The sequence below is a fragment of the Medicago sativa genome, chromosome 6, assembly GCF_051527215.1.
Source record: "Medicago sativa cultivar Bolivia chromosome 6, Bolivia_mono, whole genome shotgun sequence".
In the NCBI taxonomy this organism is placed as follows: Eukaryota; Viridiplantae; Streptophyta; class Magnoliopsida; order Fabales; family Fabaceae; genus Medicago; species Medicago sativa.
In genome coordinates, this window is record NC_140754.1 from 88,904,368 (window position 1) to 88,928,702 (window position 24,335).

Below are 24,335 nucleotides of genomic sequence, written 5' to 3' on the forward strand. Positions count from 1 at the left end.
TTCAAATGAATTCTGTATTTCCGAACCTGGCTCAGAATCTCTTCTAGGTCGTCTGCATGACTACGCCCTTCTTTTGTTTTTGCTACTAGATCATCAATATACACTTCTAGATTGCGCCCTATCTGCTGAGAAAAAGTTGTGTCCATAGATCGTTGGAAAGTGGCGCCTGCGTTCTTGAGGCCAAAAGACATGACTTCATAGTGATAGTTCTTGGTGTTGGTCATGAACGCCGTTTTGGGAGCGTCCAGGGGGTCCATACGTATCTGGTTATATCCAGAATAAGCGTCCATAAAACTCAGGGTTTTGTATCCAGAGGCGTTGTCGATCAGGTGATCAATGTTGGGGAGGGGATAAGGGTCTTTAGGACATGCCATGTTTAGGTCAGTGTAATCTACGCACATTCTCCACTTCCCGTTTGCTTTCTTTACGAGAACCGTATTGGCTAACCAGGTAGGGTACTTTATTTCACTTATGAAGTGGGCGTCTACCAACTTTTTTACTTCGTCGTCTACGGCTTTTCTTCTCTCTTCGCCCATTTTTCTTTTTCGCTGCACAACTGGTTTTACGCCGGGCTTTATTGACAAATGGTGGCATGCTACGTCAGGATCCATTCCGGGCATTTCAGATGGGCTCCAGGCAAAGAGATCTAGATTCCTTCGCAGCAGGTTTGTCAGGGCGGTTTCTTCTTTGGGACTTAGGGACGTACCGATCTTTGTGGTGTGATGAGTTTCAGGTCCAATAGAGATTTCTTTTAAATCCTCGGTGGGCTCCAGGCGTTCTTGTTGAAAATCCTCCTTGGGATCTAGGTCAATCACATTAACCTCATGCGTTATCTCGTTATTGGACTTCTTCTTGGTTTTCTGCAGGCGCAAACTATTGTGGTAGCATTCTCTAGCAATTTTCTGATCACCTCGGATGGTGCCGATTTTCCCATCATTCAACGGATATTTCATCACTAAGAATTTAGTGGACAAGAATGCTCCCAGGAGATTGAAAGACGGTCGCCCTATGATAATATTGTAAGAACTAGGCGAGTTGATCACGAGATACCTGACGCGAATGGTTTTGGCGTGAGAACCACTTCCGAAAGTTGTTTTTAGGGTGATATATCCTCTTACATGAACCTGCTCGCCCGTAAATCCTGCCAGCGTCCCTTTGAAAGGTTGTAGTTGTTCCGGATCTAAACCCATTCGATCAAAGGTGTCATAGTACAGTATATCGGCCGAGCTGCCTGGGTCTATTAGGACTCTCTTCACATCCCAGTTAAAGATCTGCAGGGTGATGACCATAGGGTCATCATCGTGTGGCACAACGTCTCGGTAATCTCTGGCTGAAAAGGAAATGTCAGGCTCGCGCTGATGATCGTGCTCCTCATACTCTTGGCATAACATCACTTGCCGCACGTACTTCTTCCTGGATGAACTTGACTCGCCTCCTCCGGCGAAACCGCCAGATATAGTGTTCAATGTGTGCCTTTTTTCTTCGGCGACTTCTTCCTTCTTGCTCGCCTTCGGCCTTTCATCCCTCCTGTCCCGAGTGTATCCCCGCAATTTCCCGCTCTGGATTAGTTTCTCAATTTCTCGACGAAGATGTATACACGAGTCGGTGTCATGGCCTCGTAGTTTGTGATACTTGCACCATTTGTCTTTGTCTTCCCCCATGGTGGTGCGTTGTGTCGGGGGCGGCTCTGGGATCAGTTTTGTTTCGTAGATTTCTTTCATGATGCGCTCCGGCTTTGTGTTCAAGGGGGTGAAGCTGTCCAAGTTCGGCTTGCGGTAGTAGGGATTGAAAGGTCGTTTGTCTGCTCCTCTGTAGGGGGCGCGGTCCCTGCCGCCTGGTGGTTGATAAGGACTGATAACACGCAAAATACATTGGCTAAATAATTTAATTTTTATTTATTTTAGGGTCGTTTATTATGTTTTGTATGTCTTCTGGTTAGTATTTCGTTGTGTTTCAGGTAACAAGGGTGTTAAAAGTAAAAGAATCAAGAAGGAGGTGAAAAGAGCAACTTGAGTTAGTGATGACATCATGCTGATGTCACACCCAACCCAAGACAGATCAGCCAAGAAACATTCCCCTAAATTGTGCAGCAAAACATTCCATTTTTTCAGCTTTCTTGTCTGCTGCTCCAAAAGAAAAAAAAAAGACTTGGACTCTATAAAAAGAACAAGGAACGCACAAGAAAAAAGAGGAGAGCTTCATGTTGTTTAGCTCCTAGTTTATGATTCAGCTCTAGCTTTTACAAATTGGAGAATACAATTTGTTGTTTATTGTAATTTAAAGCTTTGAGTACTTTGTTCATTTGCAATTTCAATTCAACCGTATAAGCACATATAATTTCCATTACCATTGTTGTCATTCCCTTCATTTCAAGTGCTGCTACTTAATATTCCAATCCCAATTACTCTATATGTGTGTGCTGTGCATATCTACTTTAATGGAGAATTGTTATTGTCCTATTATCCATATATTTTCATTGCTTGAATCACTGTTCGGTTTCAATTCCATTTAATAATTGCTTGCTGCCTGCTGCCTGGTGTGCGCCGTACTCTCTCTCTCTCTCTATATATATTTCTCCATTTACTTGGGTACTATATATTTTCTGTTTGGCTACTGTAGGTACAAGCATCTCACCGTGTTTGTGCCTAGTTATTATTTGTTTGTTTGTTTAGTCCATTATTTTGCAGTACGGTACTAAAATATGCAGTCTGCATAGAATTGTTCGAGGGAATTTATACTCAATTAAAGTGGCCAGATTTTAACAGGTATAAATTATTTGCTTTTAGTATGAATAAATTAACACCTTGTATGTTTAATATAACTATGTGTGAGTAGATTTTTATAGAGTCCGGAATGTGATGAACGTCGTATCAATGGTACTCTGTTAAATTGTATGATTATAAATTGTAACAGGAATTATTTTTAAGTCTGAAAATTCTGATTTTTTAACGATTAATATTTACAGCGAAAGTTGAAATAAAGGGATACCGATTTCATATCGAAAGAGTGAAACCTGTATCTGACCGTAGAATTTTTAGGAATTGATTTTGAAATACAGCGAAAGCGTTTTCTTTAATTAATTTAGAAATTTCTAATTTTCAAAAAGGCTATTTTAAACTTATGGTCGTACACGCGAAAGCTGGCGCTTGTGAGTTTAAAATATGGTACCGGGCGCGCGAAAGCCGACGGTACCTTTAAATTAAAATTTCTACTAAAAATAACTTTTCGCGCGTAAATTGATTAGTTTTCAAACGGAGTTTTGAAGTTGTAAGGCGTACACGCGAAAGCGGTCGAATAGATTACAAAGTCAAAACTCGGTGTCGTACATGCTAAAGCTGGCGACCCCTTTAATTTAATTCTCTTTACGCGCGAAAATATTTTCCTGTTACAATAATAAAATATAACTTAACAAGTACTCACGGTCGACGCGCATTATATTCCGGGCTCTCGTCATTAAAATTAATTAAAAATAGTTATTTTCCCAATTTTGCAACCAAATCAATTAGCATCGCCTTAGATAAACAACGTGACAATAGATAACGGTACTTGACATTGGTCTCTGTGGGATTCGACATCTTTTATACTAAAACCGATATTTCCGTGCACTTGCGGAGGATATCAAGTTTTTGGCGCCGTTGCCGGGGACCAATTTAGGCAATATCGTAACTCCGTTGTCACACCGTATAGACTAAGGCATTTTTTTTATTTGTTTTTCTTTTAAAAAAAAAAAAAACTTTGCATGCGAAAAACTCGAAGTGCTGGAAATCTAGTCGGCTACATTGACGAAATCGAGCGCTACTTTCGAGCTAGACGCCGATTGTTCTCTCATACCCCGTCGCAGTCTGAGACTCAATCAGAAATGGGAGACAACAACAACGATAACCGGCCACTGAAAGAATTCGCTGTGCCCTCTGATGAGGAGCCTCATACGAGCATTGTACGTCCCGCGATTGCGGCGAACAATTTCGAACTCAAACCTTCTCTGCTGCAAATAGTACAGCAGAACCAATTTTCCGGAAACCCGACGGAGGATCCGAACTTGCACCTTTCTGTCTTCGTACAGTTCTCAGATACGCTAAAGGCGAATGGCGTCGACCCTGAAGCCATTCGTTTACGCCTATTCCCATTCTCCCTAAGGGACCGAGCCAGAGCGTGGCTACAATCCCTACCGTCCAATTCCATTACAATATGGAATGAGCTTAAGAAGGCGTTCCTAGCTAGATACTTTCCGCCAAGCAAAACAGCTCAACTCAGGAACCAAATCACCTGCTTTAGGCAGACAGATGGTGAATCGCTTTTCGAAGCATGGGAGAGATACAAGGAATTAATGAGAGCTTGCCCACACCATGGACTAGAAAAGTGGCTCATAATTCATACCTTCTACAATGGTCTATTGTATAACACAAGAATGACCCTTGATGCCGCTGCAGGAGGTGCTCTCATGAACAAACCATTTAATGACGCCTATGCCCTTATTGAAGACATGGCGCAAAATCATTACCAGTGGGGGAGCGAACGCGCTCAAGGGGATAAAACACAACCCAAAGCAGGAATGTACGAAGTTAGCAACCTTGACCACATGAATGCTAGAGTAGATGCGTTGTACCATAAGCTTGACAACCTGTCCCTCACGCCACCAGCTACTGCTGCTGCTGTAACTCCAAATTGTGAAATTTGTGGAGTCCTTGGACACATCGCTGCCGAGTGTCAACTGCTAGCTGAAACTAATCACGTAAACTATGCGCAAGGTAACCCGTACTCTAACATGTACAACCCTGGATTGAGAAACCACCCTAACTTTTCCTACAAGAATAACAATCCTACCTTTGCGCCCAGTCCTGCACCAACAAATCCACCTGGTTTTCAAGGCCAAAGAGGAGCCCCTGTTGCTCCTGCTGCTCCAAAAAAGTCAAACTTGGAACTTATGATGGAAAACTTCGTTTTGGCTCAAACTCAGCAAAATAAAGAGTTCATGAATCAAAACATTCATACCAATGAACTGATTAAGCAGTTGGCTAACAAAGTTGATGCTATGGCCACCCATAACAAAATGCTAGAAACGCAGATATCCCAAGTGGCCCAACAACAGGCAACTACAGCTGCCCCAGCCGGAACATTTCCAGGCCAACCGCAACCAAACCCCAAGGGACACGCTAACGCTATAACGCTGCGAAGCGGGACAGAGTTAGAAGATCCCATTGCTATGAGAGTTAGAGCCGAAAACAAAGGAAAAGGTATAGTCCCTGACAAAAACATTGAGAGTGAACCCGTTGACCATGGGCAAACATCCAAGCCTAAGGAGGTAGTGGAGAATGAAAAGGAAAAACCTTATGAACCCCCTCCTCCATACAAACCTCCAATCCCTTACCCTCAAAGACTCACAAAATCTAAAACAGAAGGTCAGTTTGAGAAGTTCGTAGAGCTTCTAAAGACGCTTCACCTCAGTATTCCTTTCTCGGAGGCGATAACTCAAATGCCTTCCTATGCTAAGTTTTTAAAGGAAATACTGACTAACAAGAGGAAGATCGATGAAGATGGTACTGTAGCACTCACTGAGGAGTGCAGCCCCATCATCCAAAATAAGATGCCGCCAAAGCTAAAAGATCCAGGGAGTTTTTCAATTCCTTGCGTCATCGGTAACCATATCATCGATAAAGCTTTGTGTGATTTAGGTGCTAGCGTGAGTCTGATACCCCTGTCTATTTGTAAGAGGCTAAATCTAGGAGAGTTGAAACCAACCAAAATGTCCTTACAATTAGCTGACCGTTCCATAAAATACCCAGTTGGAATACTGGAAGACGTTCCTTTAAGAATCGGTCAGTTGTACATTCCCACTGACTTTGTTGTCATGGACATAAGTGAAGACTCTCACACCCCAATGCTCCTAGGAAGACCCTTTCTAGCCACTGCTGGTGCTATTACTGATGTAAAGAGAGGAAAGCTTACCTTTGAGGTTGGCGAAGAAAAGATTGAGTTCATACTGTCTAAATTTATGAAATGCCCTGCCATAAATGACACATGTTGCTTTGTTGACATAATTGATGAATGCATCAAGGAACTGTCATCGGAAGCTCCACCAACTGAGATGATGGTTGCGACTTCAACAGAGGAAGTAAAGGAAAACGAGGATGAGATTTCTCAACTACTAGAATGCCTCAACCTTACTCCTGAACCTATGCCTGAACCAGAGCAACCAAAGATAGAGCTCAAAGAACTTCCCAAAAGCCTTAGATATGAGTTTTTAGACAGTGAATTGAATCACCCAGTAATAGTTAATGCTGACCTAGGAAAAGAGGAAACAAAGAAACTCCTTGATGTATTAAGAAGATATCCCAAAGCAATAGGTTACACAATTAATGATCTTATGGGAATCAGTCCCTCTGTATGTATGCACAGGATTATGCTGGAAGAGGATTCTAAAACCTCTAGAGAGCATCAGAGGAGATTAAATCCTAACATGAGCGAAGTGGTAAAGAAAGAAATAATAAAGCTTCTTGATGCCGGGATTATCTATCCTATATCTGATAGCAAGTGGGTTAGTCCGGTGCACGTGGTGCCAAAGAAAGGTGGCATGACTGTGGTGCAGAATGATAAAGGAGACTCAGTCGCCAAACGCACAGTAACAGGATGGAGAATGTGCATTGATTATAGAAAGTTAAACAAAGCAACCAGAAAAGATCATTTTCCTCTCCCGTTCATAGACCAGATGCTTGAGCGTTTAGCTAAGCACTCATATTTTTGCTACCTGGACGGTTATTCGGGATTCTTTCAAATCCCAATCCACCCGGATGACCAAGAGAAAACTACTTTCACATGCCCCTATGGTACATTTGCCTATCGGCGAATGCCTTTCGGACTGTGCAACGCACCTGCAACTTTTCAGAGATGCATGATGGCAATCTTTGCCGACTTCCTAGAAGACATTATGGAAGTTTTCATGGATGATTTTTCTGTGTGCGGTTCGAGTTTTGAAAACTGTTTAGCCAACTTGGAGAAAGTATTGGAGAGGTGTGTAAAGGTCAACCTCGTGTTAAACTGGGAAAAGTGCCACTTTATGGTAAATGAAGGCATAGTCCTTGGCCATGTGGTGTCCAACAGAGGGATCGAGGTTGACAAAGCAAAAATTGAAGTTATTGAGAATTTGCAACCTCCCACAACTGTAAGAGAGGTCCGAAGCTTTTTGGGACACGCTGGTTTCTACCGGCGGTTCATCAAAGACTTCTCAAAAATCACCAAGCCATTGACTGGCCTTCTGATGAAAGATGCTGAGTTCATTTTTGATGAACAATGCCTTGAGTCTTTCCAACTGCTGAAACGTGCATTGATCTCTGCCCCAATAATGCAACCTCCGGATTGGAGCCAACCCTTTGAGATCATGTGTGACGCTAGTGATTATGCAGTAGGTGCTGTTTTAGGACAGCGAAAAGATAAGAAATTACATGCAATCTATTATGCTAGTAGGACACTTGACGAAGCTCAGATTAATTATGCCACGACCGAAAAGGAGCTTCTAGCCATTGTCTTCGCAATTGATAAATTTCGTTCCTACCTAGTGGGATCGAAGATTATCATTTATACAGACCATGTAGCTATCAGGTACCTACTAAGCAAGAAAGATGCAAAGCCGAGACTTATTCGGTGGATACTACTGCTCCAAGAGTTCGACATGGAGATCCGAGATAAAAAGGGAACAGAGAATGTAGTAGCGGATCACTTGTCAAGGATCAATGATGGTAAAGTGGAAGAATTGCCCATAAACGACCATTTCCCTTATGATAGGTTGGTGGCATTTGTTAAGGCACCTAGATATGGTCATCTTGTAGACTTCCTAGAGGAAGGAAGTCCAGACATAAAAAAGGAGCCAGATGAGGCATTAGCTTTGGGTAAAACTACAGTTCCATGGTACGCTGATATCATCAACTACCTAGCTGCTGGAGTTCTGCCCCTCGATCTGACCTATCAACAAAAGAAAAAGTTTTTCCATGACCTTAAGCAATACTACTGGGATGACCCCCTTTTATTTAAGAGAGGTGTTGACGGTATCTTCCGTCGATGTATCCCAGAAGAGGAGATAGAAAGTGTCATTACCCACTGCCACTCTTCACCATGTGGAGGACATATGAGTAAGTCTAAAACTGTTGCAAAGATCCTTCAAGCTGGCCTTTTCTGGCCCACCATGTTTCGAGATGTTCATATTTTCACTATGAAATGTGATCGTTGCCAGCGCACTGGAAACATCTCCGGGAGACATGAAATGCCCCAAAAATACATCTTGGAAGTGGAAGTCTTTGACGTCTGGGGAATAGATTTTATGGGTCCTTTTCCAACATCGATGGGAAATAAATACATACTTGTTGCTGTTGACTATGTGTCAAAATGGATCGAGGCCATTGCCTCTCCCACTAATGATGCAAAAGTAGTGGTTAAGATGTTCAAAAATGTCATATTCCCAAGATTTGGTGTCCCTAGGCTTGTCATCAGTGATGGTGGATCTCACTTTATATCAAAAATATTCGAGAAACTCATGACAAAGTATGGAGTGCGGCACAAAGTTGCAACCCCGTATCATCCACAAACAAGCGGCCAAGTGGAAGTCTCTAACCGAGAAATTAAGACCATCCTTGAGAAAACTGTCTCAACTTCTAGGAAGGATTGGGCCGCTAAACTTAATGATGCACTCTGGGCTTATAGAACTGCCTACAAGACGCCTATTGGGACCACCCCTTTCAAATTAGTCTATGGGAAGTCTTGCCATCTTCCGGTGGAACTTGAGCATAAAGCATATTGGGCTATTAAAACCCTTAACATGGATTACAAATCTGCCGGGGGAAAAAGGGTGTTAGAGTTGAATGAGTTGGAAGAGCTAAGATTAGATGCCTATGAGAATGCTAAAATTTACAAAGAAAGAACAAAAAAATGGCATGATAGGCGTATAATCAGAAGAAAATTTAGAGAGGGGGAGCTTGTATTACTGTTTAACTCCAGGTTGAAATTATTCCCTGGAAAGCTCCGCTCTCGTTGGTCCGGGCCGTTTCAAGTGAAAAAAGTAACGCCTTCTGGTGCAGTCGAAGTGTGGAGTGAATCCACCGGCCCATTTACTGTGAATGGCCAGAGGTTAAAACATTACACCTCTGGAGAGGATGTTGAGAAAGGCGTTCAATACGCCTTGACAAAACCCTGAAAGCTGAGTAAGGCGTCGAGCTACCGACGTTAAAGGAAGCGCTGCGTGGGAGGCAACCCATAGTTTTTATTTATTGACTTTATTTTTGTGTTTATTTTGTTTTTAAGAAATAAAAGATCAGTCAGAATTGGCAAGGATATATGGATGATCCAGCATCATGGGATGCCCCAAGATGACCATGACAACAATTGATCTTCTGGGTAGTATCTTTCCTTCTCTTTTATTTTTATTTATTTCCATTGAGGTCAATGTCAGTTTTAAATGTGGGGGAGGAATTTCCCTCCTTAACAGTCTAAGTCTTAAGTATCGAGTCAATAAAATGTGTAGTTTTTGCTTTGTTGTCCAATTCTCCCGTGTTCTTGAACTTGTTTATTATAGATGAATTTGCTTGTTTACTTGACTTTTTCTAGTTTAGTAACAAATGTTTGTTCAAGTGGTATTCCAAAAGTTCAAAAGGAGGAGTGACTTGTGATTTCAAAGGCGAAGTGTACGACAGTTAAAGATAGGTAGTCACAACTCCCAGATATCATAACTGTAAGGTTCATGACCAAATTTTATTTTTCCAATTTACTTATATAGAGTGTTCCATGCATTTACATTTCTAGAACTTGCAATTTTTCTCTACTGTTGATTGATCTTTGTCATTAGCACACTGAGGCAAAAGTGCTTGGTCATGTGAGCCTTTTTGAAGCCTACCCTGATTTTAATTGTTATATTTTATCCTTTTCTTAGCCAAATTGAGCCGGTAGGTTTAGAACTTTTTGTTCGGTGACAAACTACATTACAAGCTTAGAGACTTTTAGGACTTGTCCCATATTGTTTTTCTGAGTTAGGCATTGTAAAATGTTGCTAAACAATAAGTTTAGGGTTGCTATTAATTAAGTTTGGGGTGGGGGTACTAGAGAACAAAGAAAGAACATGATCATAAAAAAATACACACAAATGGTGTATCAAAAAAAAAAAAAAAATAGAATGAAAAAAGGGACAAAACATTGAAAATCCGAGTAACTTTAAACTTGATTGTCCCAAAAGTTACAAGTATTCTCTAGTACCTTTGCAAGTATTGTTGTTCCAAAAGGTGATTGAATGATGGATTGAATTTTGTGCTTAACTTCCGTAGGAATGCCTAACTCAAATCTTGTGTAGCCTACTTATCCAAATATTATCCCACCTTCACCTAAGCCCCGTTATAACCCTTAAAGACCTCAAAGTGTGCATTGATATTGATTTTGATTGACGTTTAGAAACTTTTCAAGCATATGGTAATATGTAGATTGCATGTCGACTGTGTGTGAACCATTTTTATATTGTTGCGTGGAGTTGTGAATTGGTGGATGCGTACAAGTCAAACTAGTTCATCTTTAGCTAGTATGGTGTTGAACTTTTGGGTACTATCACTTGATCAGGTAATTGTTATCTTACTGTCGAATGTCAGCTTTGCAAGTAAATTGCTTGAGGACAAGCAATGATTCAAGTGTGGGGGAGTTTGATAACACGCAAAATACATTGTCTAAATAATTTAATTTTTATTTATTTTAGGGTCGTTTATTATGTTTTGTATGTCTTCTGGTTAGTATTTCGTTGTGTTTCAGGTAACAAGGGTGTTAAAAGTAAAAGAATCAAGAAGGAGGTGAAAAGAGCAACTTGAGTTAGTGATGACATCATGCTGATGTCACACCCAACCCAAGACAGATCAGCCAAGAAACATTCCCCTAAATTGTGCAGCAAAACATTCCATTTTTTCAGCTTTCTTGTCTGCTGCTCCAAAAGAAAAAAAAAAAGACTTGGACTCTATAAAAAGAACAAGGAACGCACAAGAAAAAAGAGGAGAGCTTCATGTTGTTTAGCTCCTAGTTTATGATTCAGCTCTAGCTTTTACAAATTGGAGAATACAATTTGTTGTTTATTGTAATTTAAAGCTTTGAGTACTTTGTTCATTTGCAATTTCAATTCAACCGTATAAGCACATATAATTTCCATTACCATTGTTGTCATTCCCTTCATTTCAAGTGCTGCTACTTAATATTCCAATCCCAATTACTCTATATGTGTGTGCTGTGCATATCTACTTTAATGGAGAATTGTTATTGTCCTATTATCCATATATTTTCATTGCTTGAATCACTGTTCGGTTTCAATTCCATTTAATAATTGCTTGCTGCCTGCTGCCTGGTGTGCGCCGTACTCTCTCTCTCTCTATATATATTTCTCCATTTACTTGGGTACTATATATTTTCTGTTTGGCTACTGTAGGTACAAGCATCTCACCGTGTTTGTGCCTAGTTATTATTTGTTTGTTTGTTTAGTCCATTATTTTGCAGTACGGTACTAAAATATGCAGTCTGCATAGAATTGTTCGAGGGAATTTATACTCAATTAAAGTGGCCAGATTTTAACAGGTATAAATTATTTGCTTTTAGTATGAATAAATTAACACCTTGTATGTTTAATATAACTATGTGTGAGTAGATTTTTATAGAGTCCGGAATGTGATGAACGTCGTATCAATGGTACTCTGTTAAATTGTATGATTATAAATTGTAACAGGAATTATTTTTAAGTCTGAAAATTCTGATTTTTTAACGATTAATATTTACAGCGAAAGTTGAAATAAAGGGATACCGATTTCATATCGAAAGAGTGAAACCTGTATCTGACCGTAGAATTTTTAGGAATTGATTTTGAAATACAGCGAAAGCGTTTTCTTTAATTAATTTAGAAATTTCTAATTTTCAAAAAGGCTATTTTAAACTTATGGTCGTACACGCGAAAGCTGGCGCTTGTGAGTTTAAAATATGGTACCGGGCGCGCGAAAGCCGACGGTACCTTTAAATTAAAATTTCTACTAAAAATAACTTTTCGCGCGTAAATTGTTTAGTTTTCAAACGGAGTTTTGAAGTTGTAAGGCGTACACGCGAAAGCGGTCGAATAGATTACAAAGTCAAAACTCGGTGTCGTACATGCTAAAGCTGGCGACCCCTTTAATTTAATTATCTTTACGCGCGAAAATATTTTCCTGTTACAATAATAAAATATAACTTAACAAGTACTCACGGTCGACGCGCATTATATTCCGGGCTCTCGTCATTAAAATTAATTAAAAATAGTTATTTTCCCAATTTTGCAACCAAATCAATTAGCATCGCCTTAGATAAACAACGTGACAATAGATAACGGTACTTGACATTGGTCTCTGTGGGATTCGACATCTTTTATACTAAAACCGATATTTCCGTGCACTTGCGGAGGATATCAAGGACGCCGCTCCGAATTGCTGGGCGCGCGTTCCCTTGCGTCTCTTGCCTTCTTCTCAGCGTTACTTTCTTCACCCTTGATGTAGCATTCTGCCCTGGCCATGATTTCTTCCATGGAGTCGGCGGGCTTCTGGGCCAGGGATTCATTGAACTGCCCTGCTCTTAGACCGTTCTAGAAAGCTCCTACGAACACCTCTTGGTTTGGGTTGGTCACCTTTATGGTTGTGTCGTTGAACCTGGCTAAATAATCCCTGAGGGATTCGTTGTGTCCTTGGCGTACGTTGAATAGGCTGGTTGCTGAAACTTTGCGGTGTCGGCTAGCGGAGAATTGTTGGGTAAGTTTTCTGGTCATGTCTTGATAACTGAGGATGGAGAATCGTGGAAGGCTCATGTACCATCGTAGGGCGGCATCCGAAAAAGTACCCGCCAACAGTTTGCATTTGAGAGAGTCTGGAGCTCCGACCACGGCCATCCGAGTGTTAAAGGCCGTAATGTGCTCCATGGGATCACTCTTGCCGTCGAAAACGGAGAGGTGGGGAGGTTTGAAGTTTTCTGGGACTGGCGCGTCCCAGATTTCGGCGGACAGAGGTTGTGGTTCGGGATCGTCCATCTCGCCCTGATTCGACTCCTCCTTTTCCTCTAAGTGTTTCTGTTGAATGTTCTCCATCGAAGCTTGTAAGGCATCGTTTCGATCCTGCAGTTGAGCGAGTTGGGTTCGCATGGACTCCAACTCTTCCTGTGTTGCCATGAGGAAAGGCTTTTCTCTAAATCGTACGTGGGGTGCGATTTAGGTTGGTTAAAAGGGCTAGGGTTTCTAAATCGCAAGGGAATTTTACGATTCAGAGGTCTAGTTTCAGGGTTTCCGATATGTCGATTCAGAAACGTGGTCAAGGTTAGTTTTACCTTTTCCCATAGACGGCGCCAACTGTACTTGCAAAAGTACCGTAAGGACTCTAGGGTTAAGAATCGTATACTAGGGAATGCTCCCACAGACTGATTATTGGATGATCTGGGAATGCTCCCACGAGTGGTATTTATAGCCTTCCATGGGCTTGGGCTTTGGTTACTTGGTTTCCAAGCAACAGGGGCATTTAGGTACTTATATTAGCTCCAGGCGGTTTCTAGAAGCTCCATGAGCTGGTGCCTTTCGGCAGGGCGCGCCCGAGCTGGGGAGCCCTCTTGGAGGGCGTCCTGGCCTTTCTGGGGGTCTTAAACCTTTAAAAGAGAGTCTGGGGCCCTTCTGGAGGTCTCCCGGGACTTTAGGAATATTATGACGGTCCAATACAAAAGAAGGATTTGTAACATTTGAAAATCAAAACAGAAAAGGATTACGAAGAGGAGGACAAACATGAATGAGTAGTAAGAGATTAATTTCAAATGCATTATATCATAGTTAGTATTTCAATTAGCATTTCATAATCGTACCATGAATCTATAACATATTATAACAAATTTTGTACCTTCATTGTAAGAGACATGTTGCAAGTTACTACTTATTCTAAAATTCATTAATTGACCATAATTTTGTAGATAAAAATTACTTGTTCTTTTCGACATGTGAATGAAACAATTACTAAAACACACATTTAGGCATGAAGAATGTAGTAGGAGTGGAGACAATTTCAAATTCTAAATCCAAAACACGCATTTGTCATTCAAAAAGAACATGAGTGTTGAAAGTGAAATCCAATGAAACATTCAATCAAACATGTAAAAGGAGAAGTAATTAAAGCTAATAAACTTCAACCAAAGGTGAATAAATAAAAATAAATGCATGGAAGAAGGAAACGCTCACTCTAGATCAGGAATCAAGTCACTTCTGCAATCACCATCACATAAACTGCCACTCAATCCGCTAAAGGAAATCACCACCACATAAAACGGCACCGCTGGCCTTTTTCAGACAACCACCATGAGAATAATGAAATTAGTGTCTCCAAAGCTTGTTGAAACCTTTTTCGGCAACCTGGCATAGATGGGAGAATCAATAAGAAGAATTGAAAAAGAATAAAAGATTGGTGGAGATTAAAGATATCTACAAATAAGGGAGAAGGCAAAGGGCACATACAACACAACATCAAAACAACGACACAACCGATGAGTACTGCGATTGAAGTTGTTGAGATCATGACCACCTTCTGCCACTTTCTTTGCTCCCTCTAACTCAATGTTCAAGAAATATTGTCAACGGATCTCCTTCGGTTCTGCTTCGTTATGCTACCACTGCCGTCTCAACATAATAAAGCAAAAACAGAACTTGAATCAGTCAACATAACTGGAAGAAAAAAATAAATAAGTGTCCAACAGAACTTGAATCAGTCAAAAGGAAGAGATGTCCATTTGCATACACAATGGTGATCCACGTACCACCAAATAGCTTGTAAAATCTCTGAAGGACCTCTCACCCATCTGCGAATTACACCTTTCCATTCTTCTTTTCAACTGCAATTTCAATCTCGTTATGATTTTGGTCACGTATCATAACAAAGGGGGCAACTTCTGTTGGAACATGTGTGGAAATTGAGTAAAAAGACTAAACACAAATTCTCATGTTGGGTAGAACTAGTGTTGTGTGAATTGAAAAAAGTGGAAGTCCCACATCGGATGGAACACACACATTAGTAGTGTTTATATAGTGGGGGTGTACCTCTAATTAATGGGGGTACATAAGCACTAGAGAAAAAAATATATATTGATATATATTTTATTATTTGGAAATGATAAATTAAATAATTAATTTAATCATTATTAGAAAGTGCTTTCTTAGTCCCCAAGTTTTGCTAAAATATTTTGGTACATAATATAATATATTTTTGTACTAAATTTAATATATTTTAGTACTCAATTAAGATATTTTTGTACTAGATCTAATATGTGAATTACTTAATCGCAAAGTAATATGTTACTTGTTCCCAAAGTTTCTCATATTACTTGTTTCGAAAGTTTCTCACTTATTAGTTGTGAATCTTCTCTATAAATAGAGAGCTCACACAGTGCATTCCACACACCAAAGAGTTTCATTGAGTTGTCGGGAACTCTTTCTCTCTTCTCCCTTTTTTGACTTGTGTTGACGAGTCTTTCATCTCTTCTCCCTCCTTCGACTTGTTTAACAAGTCCTTCTCCTTTTTCTACTCCTTTCTGTCCCTTCGAAATTAAGAGTGTTCTTAAGACCATAGTCCCTTTTCGGTTTAATGTCCCTTCGGAATTAAGAATGGTCTTAAGTTCATAGTCCCTTCGATAATATATGTCCCTTCGGAATAAAGAGTACTTTTAAGATCATAGTCCCTATTTGGAATAAACAATGTCCCGTCGGAATCAAGAATGATCTTAACGGTATATAAAAATTATTCAATAATTTTATTTGAGGAGAAATGGTGGTAACACCATATTTGAGTGGTCATAGTACTATATTGATATTTTGGAGAACTTAAAGGTTAGAATGGTGGAAACACCATATTTGAGTGGTCTCAGCACCATAATAGAATGGTAATAATACCATATTAATTTGAGTGGTTTCAATATTAAAGAGTGGTCTTAGTACCATATTTGACGGTGTAATTCACGAACGATTTTCTACAGTGCAGTAGTTAATCGAACAGTTGTAGCTGGGCTTGTTTTATCCTGGAGGCGGCGTGGTTGATAGTCTACCTTGCACAATTTTAGGTAGTGCCACGAAACGTCTTAAAGAGAGCGACCTGGTCGTGACTCAACCTAGTAACAACTTCGGTAGATAACAGAATTTGGAAATCCAAATTTAACAGTTTGGAAATCCAAAAACAACAATTTTAAGACGTTTCGATCTGCTATGTCTACCGAAGAAGTTACTTACTGAGATTAAGTTGTCCCTAAATACAGAAGGGATAAATCAAGCTATAAGAATTACATCTTTCAACTGAAACAAAGAAGTGTTTGCTGTTATAACAACAACACTAAGAAAGAAATTCACATAGTCTAAATATGTTTTAAACTTATTGTGAATAAAAACTCCAATTGTACGTGATTATCATTGATAAAGATAAAAATTGACAAGTTTGTTATAAAACAAAAAAAAAGGGGTTTTGGATCGGAAAAGAAATCATGAGAGGTTATTATTTGATGAACTAAGGTTTTTCGGATGAAACTTAAATCGCGTGCCATTTTGATGCCTTTCAAATCGTCACCATATGAAATGCTTATGCTTAGTTTTTATATAATTCTCATGATAAGAAACAAATTGTCTAAAGCTTTTGAACAGTTGGAATGTGTCGTGGAACAAACAGGAAAAGTTTTCCATTCAATTGGACATTACTATTTATATGAAAATGGATCAATTGAAAAGAAAAAAAAACGGTTTTGATGAAACGGAAATTATACGAGAATTTTGTTCCAAATGTTTTGTATAAATAAGAAAGAATCTGAATTTCAGATTTCTATTGAATAAGACTGAGTTGACTCAGACTTAAAGAGAGACTTGTGTGCTATGCATTCTTGTTGGAAAAAGATGGCATGTTCAAAATTAAAATTCTCCTTCTATGTTATTAGTTGTGTGATTTTAATATTTGACATATCAAAATTGATCACGAACAAGTGTTTAATTTTAAACATGAGTAACTTGGATTTAATTCCAACGTTATAATTAGACAATTTTATTTATTGCAGTCAAGAAATATGAACCAAAAGTTCATATAAATCAGAATTTAGAGAATATGAATCTCTAAACATAATAAATTATGATATGTGTGAATTTGATGGCACATAAATTAGAAATGATAAAATGATGTTTTTATCATATTTATTGATGACTGTGAATTTTGGAAAATAAAATTGATATGCTTGAATGTTCAATTTTTATAACGAAAATTGAAATTTATAGAGTACCCAAGTCTAAGAACAAAAATTCCAATTAAGAAATTTTTGAAGAAAAGACAATCCAACTTGTCTTATTTTTGAACTTGGGATTGTCCGTACTATATTTGGCTTAACACCCCAAGAGAGTTAAACTCACTAGTAGAGCCTATGAATGTGTATTCATTAGGTATGTTATAAATAACGAAGCATATAGGTTTTAAGACCTAAATGTTAAAGTGATCATAGAATTAAAAGATGTTGATTTCTATGAAGTAAGTACCCCTGTAAATTAAAGAATAGTGGGGGCACTAGTGGGGGTAAACTAAATTCCCCTTGTATATTAAGAACTAGTGTGGGCACTATATCTGATCATATGTCAGTAATCAGAAATAGTTATGAGAACATCGTACGAGATGTTATAGAACCTCAAAGAGGTAAGAAAGCAATAATTGCTAAAGAGTATGGACCTTATGGTTTATACATTGGAAGAAGAATCATTAAGCCTTAAAGAAGTTATATCCTCATTGGATGCTGAATTATGGCAAAAAGCAATAAACGATGAAATGAATCTTCTAGAGTCTGACAAAACATGACACTTGGTTGACTTGTCTCATAGTTGCAAAATCAATCGGTTGTATTTGGATTTTGGAAAAAGGAACTAAAACCTGATGGTACGGTTGATGAATACAAGGCTCTCCTTGTAGTCAAAGGTTTTAGACAGAGAAAAATATAGACTTCTTCGACATTCATTCACCAGTCACGAAAATCATATCCATAAGAGTACTAGTCCCTTTAGCCGCCGTTCATAACTCGATAGTACTCCAAATGGATGTGAAAGTTGCCTCTTTTTATGGTGAACTAGAAGAAGAAATCTATATGAAACAACCTGAAAGTTTTGCGATTCATACACAAGAAAACAAGGTCTGTAAGTTAGATAATTCTTTGTGAGGTCTAAAAAGGAATGACATAAATTTTTTGACATTCTAATGCTATCGAATGAGTATAAAGTGAATGAAAGTGACAAATAATATTTGCACGATCATATGTCTCTATGAAGACAACCTGCTCATATTTGGTTTAAAGATTCATGTTATGAATTATGTGAAATCATTGTTTATCAACAACATTGATAAGAAAGACCTAGACAAAGTTGAAGTAATTCTTGGTTTCAAGATTACTAGATCAGAAAAGAGAACTTTTTTGATAAATCTCACAAAGTTGAGAAGATCTTAAGGAAATGTAATTATTTCACCGTAAACTTGCAATCATATATTATGATCAAGTGTAAGAACACTTGAGATGGAGTTAGAAAAACAAATGTGAGCATCATTGGCAATACTTAGGTATGCCACTGAATGTATTAGACCCGACATTGCCGATGTCGTAAAACTCTTGTGCAAGTTTACTAGTAGACGGATGAGAAGCATTGTCATGCTATAGAAAGAGTCATGAGGTGCCTTAAGAAAACTATGACTCTAAGATTACTTCACTAGGAGGAACCTATTGTACTTAAATGGTACAGGATATAAAATAGAACATCTTTCAGATGAATATTTAGCGACTAGTGTTTGTATATTGAGCATCACTAGAGGAGTTGTTTGTTAAAACAAATGATATTGACTCAGTCCACTATGGAATGAATCTGAGATGAGAACACTAGAGAAAACTAGTGGAGAAGCAAGTTGACAAGATGTTTGCTAATTGAGATCCCTTAGTGGATAAAACTGTTTCCAGAAGTGTTAAATCATTGTGATAGTCTGCAGCTATTACAAAAATTGAGAATCGTTAGAGACGATAATTAAGGCATGAACACATAAAGGATTAGAGAGCTAGCTACTCTCAAAAGGAACGGTTAAAGTAGATCATGTACGTACTGATAAAGAATTAGTTAATCCTTTGACGAAAGGAATTACTAGAAAGAAAGTCCTAAACACATCCAATAGGATAGGACTAATGCCCAAAGGTCACAAGTGATGGTAACCCGACCTACATGACTGGAGATCCCAAGAAATAGGTTCAATGGGTAATAACAAGTCACAAGTGATAGAACATGCTATGATAAAAGTAAGAAAGCATGATTCCTGCAGCGATAGAAGGATGAGATAATAGAAACTCTTAATGAGATCTATACTCTATTTGGAGTGGAGTACATAGCTACAGGAGTACTCTTGATAGACTCACCTATATGAATGTGGAACTAAGGGCCGGTTCCTATGGGATTCGGGGCAGAATACCTAGAGCGTTCGTTAAAACCGGGATACACGTGCAAGGCCATAAACGCACGGGCTTTTAGAATACACCTTATGAAAAGGTTTGTGTGTGGGTTCTATGTCTGAGATAGAGTTCAATGCTGTAAGCAACTCTTGTTAATCAGAATTTTACTCGCTATGCAAAGGTTCAAGTTGTAGGCGACACCTTTGTTTACTAGCAAATCTTATGGAGACGTCTTTGACGTTATTTCTGAAACCATTTTTTAAATTCAAGTGGGGGATTGTTGGAACATGTGTGGAAATTGAGTAAAAAGACTAAACACAAATTCTCATGTTGGGTAGAACTAGTGTTGTGTGAATTGAAAAAAGTGGAAGTCCCACATCGGATGGAACACACACATTAGTAGTGTTTATATAGTGGGGGTGTACCTCTAATTAATGGGGGTAAATAAGCACTAGAGAAAAAATATATATTGATATATATATTTTATTATTTGGAAATGATAAATTAAATAATTAATTTAATCATTATTAGAAAGTGCTTTCTTAGTCCCCAAGTTTTGCTAAAATATTTTGGTACATAATATAATATATTTTTGTACTAAATTTAATATATTTTAGTACTCAATTAAGATATTTTTGTACTAGATCTAATATGTGAATTACTTAATCGCAAAGTAATATGTTACTTGTTCCCAAAGTTTCTCATATTACTTGTTCCGAAAGTTTCTCACTTATTAGTTGTGAATCTTCTCTATAAATAGAGAGCTCACACAGTGCATTCCACACACCAAAGAGTTTCATTGAGTTGTCGGAAACTCTTTCTCTCTTCTCCCTTTTTTGACTTGTGTTGACGAGTCTTTCATCTCTTCTCCCTCCTTCGACTTGTTTAACAAGTCCTTCTCCTTTTTCTACTCCTTTCTGTCCCTTCGAAATTAAGAGTGTTCTTAAGACCATAGTCCCTTTTCGGTTTAATGTCCCTTCGGAATTAAGAATGGTCTTAAGTTCATAGTCCCTTCGATAATATATGTCCCTTCGGAATAAAGAGTACTTTTAAGATCATAGTCCCTATTTGGAATAAACAATGTCCCGTCGGAATCAAGAATGATCTTAACGGTATATAAAAATTATTCAATAATTTTATTTGAGGAGAAATAGTGGTAACACCATATTTGAGTGGTCATAGTACCATATTGATATTTTGGAGAACTTAAAGGTTAGAATGGTGGAAACACCATATTTGAGTGGTCTCAGCACCATAATAGAATGGTAATAATACCATATTAATTTGAGTGGTTTCAATATTAAAGAGTGGTCTTAGTACCATACTAGTATGGATACCCGTGCCAAGCACGGGCTAGAATTCAACCATACTTAAGTATAAAAATGTTGTATGTATCAATTGTAAGTTACATTTCAACATTGAATAAAAGAGTGGAGGTTGGACAACATATAAGTTGGAAGACTCATATACTTAATACCTTAAATATTCGGTGAAAATGTAATATCATTCTCACTTGGATGATTGCTCTAGCACCAATGGATCGATCCACATCATCGTGAGTTCCCCCATAAATTCCAACGGTCGTAACAAAACTCGGTTCGACTTTGTAGCGGAAGCGCGAGTGGGAGAGTTGTTATTGTGTCAAATGTGAGTAAAAGTTCAACATTTGAATTCAAGAGTAGATGTTGAGCAACATAATATATCTAATGTCTTAAGATTTAAGGTGAAAATGTGGTGTCAATATCACTTATGTGGTTTCTTTTAGTCTAAAGTGATGATTAAACTAAATGTATGATCCCCGGTAGTAAGAAAATTATGAACTATTTTTTTAAGTTTTTAGATGTCATGTATTTCTTTCAAACATAAATTTTAAATGAAACATGTATTAAATTTGTATGAATAAAAGCTCTCGCCAATTTGAGATTTTGAATGAGTCGCTTATACACATTACTCATTTATCTTTTAATAATAATACTTAATAAGAATGTAATTTCTTTACTGTCAAAAAAAAAATAAGAATGTAATTTCTTCAACAAATGAGTTCCACAAATAACTATATTGTTATATTCCAACAACACTTATTTATTTTAAAATAATTTATTTAATTAGATCTGTATAAAAGTGAAGAGAGTCGTTTCATAAACATTATTCTTTATTAGGCCCACCACTGTTTATTATGGTGTTAACCCTATGGCTTTAAAGGTAAAGGGGTCCTAGGAATCTTAAATTAAGTCGGGAGGTTAGTAAAGTTTGACCATTAACTGTTCCACCTAGAATCAAACTCATGTTCTCCATAATAATTCGTCGTTGATGGAGCTAATTAACCACATGAACAAAATTTCTTGTTTTATTTATATAATTTTTTAATTTAACATCGTGGTGATTTTGTTTGAATCTACAACAATTAATAATCAACATTTATTTATCCTATAAAAAAATTAACATTTATTTATTCAATATTGGTATTAGCATCTTCTTTCTATTTTCATAAACTCCTAAAACATACAACACTGATTACATTCATATTTAAAAATGGTTTTTATAATATATCATTTCCATGATTTTTTTGGAGAGAATATCCTTTCCATTTATATAAATTAGAGCAATTAGAAAAATATACTCATGAGATATTTTGTATTTTTTCTCTCAAGTACTCCAGCGGTTAAATTCACACAATGAGGGGTATAAGTTTGAACATTGACACATGCATATCAATTTCAATGGAGCTTCCAACCGAGTTGCAATTATAGGACTGTAAAATTTATTTAAGCATTAATATGAATTATGAAATTAGAATTATTTGAAATATTTTTACTAAAAAAGCATTGATTGTAATGGGATTGAACTCAAGTGGTTAGTGAGTTCCAAATTAATCAGGAAACCCGAGTTTGATTTTTCAGTAGAACAATCTTTCGATCAAACTCCGGTATACAAAGAGTCCTTTACAACAAAAATATTTTTTTTCACAATGAAAAAAATTCCTATTTTGAGAGGTAAAAAATTAATTACTTCACAAATGTTTATAATTTAAATTTAATTTCAATTGAATACCGGTATTAATCATATTTATGTGGTTAAAGGTCACTGCATGAAATATATTAACAATATAAATATAAATTGCATATTAATAAAAAATGGGAATACAATCTTTGGTTTAATTTCAAAGTAACTTTTTAAAAATTAGCAACAAATTTGCTTAATTTTTTTTTTGTTGCAATTCTCATGGTCCAAGACAAAAAATTGTAAATTATAATTAGTGATTATGGTGCTATGAATAAGAAACTTCTATAATAAGCTGAAAAAATTTAATGTATATCGTATAATATTTAAGGCTTTAGTAAAAAAATTAAAGCATTTTTTTTACAAAAGTTTAAAGCATTGTTGTATACTTAGAAATATTTTATCACAAATAAATTTCAGCATATGTGGTCATATCAATGAACAAAGTTCATTTGATTAAATGTCATAATATTTTCGAATGAAATTCAAGATGATAAAAACAACAATTGGGACAAAGACCATCACTGAAATGAATAAAAAAGACCGTGTTGGCTCTTTTTTTGAATTCGATTTATGTCCCTAATTTTTTATCGGGTTAGATTTACATCCCCTACTTTTTTTTCTCCATAAATTTTATTTTTATCTTAAAAAAACTTGTTAGTGTAGATCCTTAAAATGTCAATTATTTTCTATTTTTAATTTGCAAAATGTTTTTTTTTAGGGAATTAGCAAAATGTCTTGAATAATATTTAAAATGAAAGACATAAGATTTTCTTGATTATCATAGTTTAAAAGTTATATATTTAATTAAGAAAAAAGATATCCTATAAAAAAAATGCTTTTGTAATGTCAAATGTTAGTAATTAGTGTTAGATTTTTTTTCTTTCCCGAAACAAAATTAATTGTTTTCTTCTTCATCCAATTTTGTACCAAAAACCTATAACATCATGGAAAAACACATTTAAACGAAACCAATAAATACATTGAATTAGACAATTGATATAAAATTAAATGCTTGCATGAGTTTGCATCTTTTGTAGAAAAATAAAAGAAAAAAAATATCATGTCCACATGCTATGTTATGGTTGAATGTTGAGTGGAAAAACAAATATTTTGCTTGTTATACAAATTATATTTGTTGGAAAAAAAATTATATTTAGCTTATTGTTAAAAAATACGTGTATGATTGAAACCTTTCATGATTTTGTTAAATCTAATTGGTCAAAAATTAAGACAAAGGATGCATGAATCCATTTGATTGGTTGAAAAATCAAACAATGATAATAATTTGATGGTTGTCATTGAAACGTGTTTTTTTTTTGAGGAGGCAAAGTGTCATTGAAAGATATTAATAAGAAATCAAAAATTCATTTAGTTTTGTTATTATAAGACTTTTGCAACTTTCCACTTATAAATAAGGTAATTAATACAAATATTAATGCAGTTTTAAAGCATATGTGATTATTAATTTTAATAATAGAATGAATGATGGATAGAAAAATATGACATTGAATAAAACATAATATTTTTTCATTTAAAAAACATAATAATTTAATAATCTTTAATTAGGATATTAATTTTAAAAATAGTATAAACTCATTTAAATATTTAATTAGGATGAAGGAAATAAAATATAAATGATTGTAAGGTTTACTATTTTTTTGAAAATGCACTTAAAATTTTAGGATTGCACCTTGCTCCCTTTTAGTTAAAGAAAAAGGAACTTTTTGACTCAAAAAACAAAAATCAAAGGTGCCATAAAATTGATTTTCTATTATGTATTTCTTATCTTTTTCACTCCAAAGTTATCGATTCAATCAATTTTTTGAAAATAGGATGTATTTCTTCTTGTCTATTGA

The 24,335-nt window shown here is 36.7% G+C and overlaps 1 protein-coding gene, 1 long non-coding RNA gene and 1 other non-coding gene across 3 annotated transcripts; 2 read left to right on the top strand and 1 right to left on the bottom strand.

Moving 5' to 3' along the window:
* Positions 1-1,858: 1,858 nt before the first annotated feature.
* On the top strand, positions 1,859-12,382 carry LOC146917980 (uncharacterized). The gene is made up of 2 exons (XR_015015939.1): positions 1,859-2,765; positions 10,774-12,382. It is a non-coding gene; the product is annotated as an uncharacterized LOC146917980 (long non-coding RNA).
* Positions 2,777-10,095, top strand: LOC146917981 (uncharacterized). The gene has a single exon (XM_085719660.1). It carries the CDS (start codon positions 3,740-3,742, stop codon positions 9,179-9,181), a length of 5,442 nt encoding a protein of 1,813 aa, XP_085575786.1. The 5' UTR covers positions 2,777-3,739; the 3' UTR covers positions 9,182-10,095.
* Positions 4,247-4,353, bottom strand: LOC146917982 (small nucleolar RNA R71). Its single transcript, XR_015017110.1, has one exon. It is a non-coding gene; the product is annotated as a small nucleolar RNA R71 (small nucleolar RNA).
* Positions 12,383-24,335: the final 11,953 nt, after the last annotated feature.

Excerpts from the sequence above, each read along its gene's own strand:
- LOC146917981 (XM_085719660.1), top strand. The coding sequence starts at position 3,740 with ATGCGAAAAACTCGAAGTGCTGGAAATCTAGTCGGCTACATTGACGAA.